Below are 2,291 nucleotides of genomic sequence, written 5' to 3' on the forward strand. Positions count from 1 at the left end.
ATAGCTACAATCAGCCCCAGTTTTATCAGCTGCAATATTAAAATGATGTACACATTAATGCATCAATAGTTATTATCCAATCATATCATATAGGTGATTCTGAAAAAAGGGACGTTTTGCATAATTCATTCTTTTCCATTCAGTATATTTTGACACTAATATGTATTTTTACTGTAGTAGTATTTCTACAGTATTGCAGTTTTGCTATTTTTCACGTAAGTAAAAGATCTGAGTACCTTTCCTTCCACTGTATTAAAGGTACACAGGCAATATCATAATGCATTAATACTGCCAAAAGTGAAACTGCTAATTATGAAGAAAAATTCCTTTCATGGTTATATTATTACAAATCTAAGCCAAAAGTAATTTTCTAACACTTTTTTTATTGTGTTTTAAACAATAAAAAATGATATATACACACACATATATATATATATATATATATATATATCCGATTTCTACTGTTTTACTTAATACACTGGTAGTTTAATAGTAAATAGTAAGTATTGCATGTAATACCCTCATGTGTACATTAAATAGTAGCTATAGCACTCAAATAAATGTGGTGGAGTACAATATTTGAAATGCTGTGGAGTATAAAGTAGTATGAAGTGAAAGTAGCCCTGTACTTAAGTACACTGCTTAAGGAAATATAATTAGTAGAAGTCCACCACTTGCCAAAGTAAGCCTTATTAAAACGTGACAACAGATTTTGTTTGACATTTTGTTGTATTCCCTATCTATTGTCCGTTTGGTGGAAATGCTCATCTTTTCTCCTCCAGATCCAAAACATGTCGACGGAGACTCCAGAATATGATTACAGTACAGTGGAAGATGACTCATACGATGATGGGCTCTGCAACCTCGACCCCAACCCCGTGGAAGTCATCACCCAAACGTACATCCACTCCATCATCTGTGCCTTCGGCCTGATTGGCAACGTTCTGGTGATCGTCACCTACATATTCTACAAGAGAACCAAGACGATGACCGACGTCTATCTCTACAATGTAGCCGTGGCGGACCTGCTCTTCGTGGTCGCCCTGCCATTTATCATCTACAACGAGCAGCACAGCTGGTTAATGGGCTCTGTGGTCTGCAAGATACTGAGGTCAGCCTACAGTATCAACCTCTACAGTGGCATGCTCCTGCTGGCGTGCATTAGTGGTGACCGCTACGTTGCTATAGTCCAGGCCAGAAGATCCTTCGGTGCACGCTCACGCACTCTGCTCTACAGCCGCCTTATCTGCTCAGCCATTTGGGTGTTCGCAGTGGCTTTAACTCTGCCCACACTCCTCTACACCGAGCGCTTTGAAGAGCACAGTCTGGGGGCGCAGACCGCCAATGTCATGTGTCAGCTGTCTTTCAGCAAGACAGAAACCGCCAAGCTAATGAAGTTGGTGGTTCCCAGCCTTCAAATGTCCATTGGCTTCCTGCTGCCTCTGCTGGTGATGGTGTTCTGTTACTCCAGCATCGTGTGCACCTTGCTGAGAGCCAAGAGCAGCCAGAGGCACAAGGCCGTCCGCGTGATTATGGCAGTTGTCGTGGTTTTCATCGTGTGCAACCTCCCCTACAATGTCACTCTGCTGAACCACACTCTGTCTCTTTTCAAGGAGAGGAGTTGTGAGGCAGAGAAGATCAAACTCCAAGTGCTGGCCGTCTCCAGGAGCATAGCGTACTTCCACTGCTGTCTCAATCCCGTCCTCTATGCCTTTATCGGGGTGAAGTTCAGGAGCCACTTCCAGCAAATAATGTTGGACTTGTGGTGCTTTAGCAAAAAGTACATCTACACCGCTCGCTCGTCACGCATGACATCCGATATTTGCATCTCAGGCCGCATGTCTTCAGATGGCTCCAACAACATGTCATTCAGTGCATGACACTGAAGCGGTACAAGCCGTTAGCAATGCTCATTAGCATCGAGCAGCCTCTCATCTTTCCCAACAAGCTGTTACTTTGCTTTAGCTGTACATAAGTAGAGGTGAACGCATCTGTGCAAAATGTGCTTGAATAAAACATGTAGGGTATTTGAAATCTACTGAACTCTCAGCAAACATTAGCAAGTTACCTTCAATATAACATACAATAATATTGTTGAGGTCTTTTTCTCCAAACTGTTTTAAAAGGCACTAATTAGCATGTCACTTTCAATATGAATGTAATTTATATGATCTAAAATGGAACATCAACACACATGATAAAGTGAAGTTCAGCAAAATATATGGTTAAATACTTAAATAGATACTAAGCAATTACAGGTTGTCAATGCGATATTTAGAGCAGAGGTATTG

At 41.3% G+C, this 2,291-nt stretch overlaps 1 protein-coding gene across 1 annotated transcript; it reads left to right on the top strand.

Annotated features, from left to right (window-relative positions):
* The first annotated feature begins 791 nt into the window (after nt 1-791).
* On the top strand, nt 792-1,880 carry LOC142968497 (C-C chemokine receptor type 6-like). Its single transcript, XM_076108384.1, has one exon. The coding sequence runs from the start codon at nt 792-794 to the stop codon at nt 1,878-1,880; it is 1,089 nt and encodes a 362-aa protein (XP_075964499.1).
* The last annotated feature ends 411 nt before the right edge of the window (nt 1,881-2,291 follow it).

This window comes from Anarhichas minor, unplaced genomic scaffold, assembly GCF_050575085.1.
Source record: "Anarhichas minor isolate MPS153535 unplaced genomic scaffold, ASM5057508v1 ptg000040l, whole genome shotgun sequence".
Taxonomy (NCBI): Eukaryota; Metazoa; Chordata; class Actinopteri; order Perciformes; family Anarhichadidae; genus Anarhichas; species Anarhichas minor.